Source organism: Ostrea edulis, chromosome 1, assembly GCF_947568905.1.
Source record: "Ostrea edulis chromosome 1, xbOstEdul1.1, whole genome shotgun sequence".
NCBI lineage: Eukaryota > Metazoa > Mollusca > Bivalvia > Ostreida > Ostreidae > Ostrea > Ostrea edulis.
Window position 1 is genome coordinate 43,568,019 of NC_079164.1, and position 2,500 is coordinate 43,570,518.

Sequence of the window (2,500 nt, forward strand, 5' to 3'; positions counted from 1 at the left end):
CTTGATACAGTGCCACTTACTTTACATATCTGTAGAAATAATTTTCCTGTGTTGTCTGCGTATTCTATAGAAGTGATGCCATCATATCGGTAGTCAAAATCAAACACTGCAAAGGTAATATACACCAATGTTTCCAATGTCTTTCGTTAGCAAGATACAATCTTTGAGAACATCAAATGTATAATATTAACTGTTTATCATGACAAATATCAGTCTGATTAAAATCAAACCTCTCACTTCGCTCGATATATGGACAGTCGCTGCGCAGCGACTGTCCGTATATCGAGCGAAGTGAGAGCTAGGTTTGATTTTAATCAGACTGGACGAATATATTCAGGGTATAAGCTTGTGTCAGCAAACAAGTGCTAAATGCTTTCTTTTACATTCACCAACCTTCGTACAAAAAAAAAAAAGAACAAACAAAACAGAAGTTAACAATACATGTATTTGAATTGAATGTCACCATCTTCAATGCATCATCTCATTGTGACATTTCTTTGACTTGGTGATATCAAAATCTTATAAGACCATTGTCCACCTGTAATTTAAATACAAAGTCTGGCACATACATGTATGATCTTTGTGTGGCCTTAAATCAAAAGGTAACACTGTATATGATGTTTATATATTGAAAAGTACATGTTACTGCATCGAAAAAACCTAGCTGAAATAATGTAGCCCTCTCCGATTTTTTTTTTATTTTTGTAAGGCCTCTTCAAAAATCGTCAGGAAAAACAAACATTCTGAGATGCATGGCAATTATATAGTCTCCTACCGGTTGCAAAAATTACTGTACCACGACCATATTCAAAGTTCATTATGTAGGTTATGGTAAAAGGGAAAATTGGGGAACCAGGATAGGAATGGTTGGAAATCAACTATACTATTCAAGTCGAGACTAGCTAGACCAGCAAAAAAGACAAATCTATAATTAGATTTAGGTCTTTAACCATGCAAGTCAATAAACTGTGACATGTAGGTGATCATAATAATTTAGCTATACTGTTGACTGCCCTATGCTAAAAGATTTAATTCCTGTAGTACTCTTATCTACAGAGATAAGAAACTTGGATGTAAACTAACAATTCGTGCTATTTTTCTAAGTCTAAGGGCCATAACGTAATGAAAAATCAATGGACCACGATGAAATTCAAATTTGATCTATAACTTGTTATGGTAAAGCAATGTACCAAATATCAAATGGATATCTGCAAACACAACCAAAAAAAGTCCGGAAAACTGATAATTCAAGCTATTTTTCTAAGTCCAAGGGCCATAACTTAATGAAAAATCAATGGACCAAGATGAAATTCAAACTTGATCTATAACTTGCTATGGAAAAGCAGTGTATAAAATATAAAATGAATATCTGCATGCACAACCAAAAAAGTCTGGAAAACTGATAATTCATGCTATTTTTCTAAGTCCAAGGGCCATAACTAAGTGAAAAATCAACGGATCAGGACCAAATTCAAACTTGATCTGGAACTTGTTATGGCAAAGCAATGTACCCAATAATCAAATGAATATCTGCAAGCACAAAAAAAAAAAGTCTGGAAAACTGATGATTCATGATATTTTTCTACATCCAAGGGCTGTAACTAAGTGAAAAATCAATGGACCGAGACAAAATTCGAACTTGATCTGTAACTTGTTATGACAAAGCAATGTACCAAATATAAGATAAATATCTGCAAGAACAGAGAAAAAAAGTGCGGAAAACTGGACTGACGGACAGACGGACAAAGTGCAAACCTAAAGTTCCCTTTGACTTTGTTGATAGGGGACTACAAATCAGAGAGGGCTACATCATTGTAACTAGAAAATCCCAGTCATTTTCTCGTGGTAGCTTTGACCTCCTGACATCAAAATTAAATCTGGATTTCTTTCTCTGACCATGATTGTTCACTTACATACTATAAAACATTCAGCATGTAAAGTTACATGTATAAAACACCAGCAATGTCACAATAGATATGGTTTCTTCAACTTCAGTAAGAGTCCTAACAACAGTTTATGCATGGTTATAGTTTGATGTTACATGTAGCAAGAGATTTGATGTCTTATCAGGGTTTTTTGCATAAGAGAAAAGAAAATAGCATTCTGCATGTTACAGAAATTTTCATCTTTACCTCCTCACTCACAGTATGGTAACTGTTGTAGTAGTTTTATCAACAGTAGTCGACAAAAGGTGAAAAAAAAAACTTACTCTTTGAAATTTCTTTGTTTCTTTCAATTTTCACCAAGGAACTGGATAAAATAATTTACATATTTAATTGAATGACAAAACAGGATTGTAATAGCTGAGTTTTAAACAATCAAGGCTTGTGTCTAATTTACCAGTACACATTTCCTGAAAATTACCTTGTTGTCCAAAAAACCATGTTTTCTTCATCCAGCATAGTAAGATCCAATACAGCTACATCCTAGGGAGCCAAAATTGTGTAATATAAAATATTACATGTTTTGTAATGTAACGTACATAAGATAATTGTCACCC

General features: G+C 33.6%; 1 protein-coding gene across 2 annotated transcripts in view; it reads right to left on the reverse strand.

The window, feature by feature from the left end:
- Nucleotides 1–2,500, reverse strand: part of LOC125655272 (F-box only protein 15-like) — a 21,922-nt gene that overhangs the window by 594 nt on the left and 18,828 nt on the right. For both annotated transcript variants that reach the window (XM_048885518.2, XM_048885519.2), the window contains 3 exons: nucleotides 2,365–2,426; nucleotides 2,210–2,250; nucleotides 21–106 (listed from right to left, as the gene is read on the reverse strand). In XM_048885518.2, coding sequence (XP_048741475.2) covers nucleotides 21–106; nucleotides 2,210–2,250; nucleotides 2,365–2,426 — 189 coding nt within the window. The remainder of the gene's footprint in view (nucleotides 1–20; nucleotides 107–2,209; nucleotides 2,251–2,364; nucleotides 2,427–2,500) is intronic.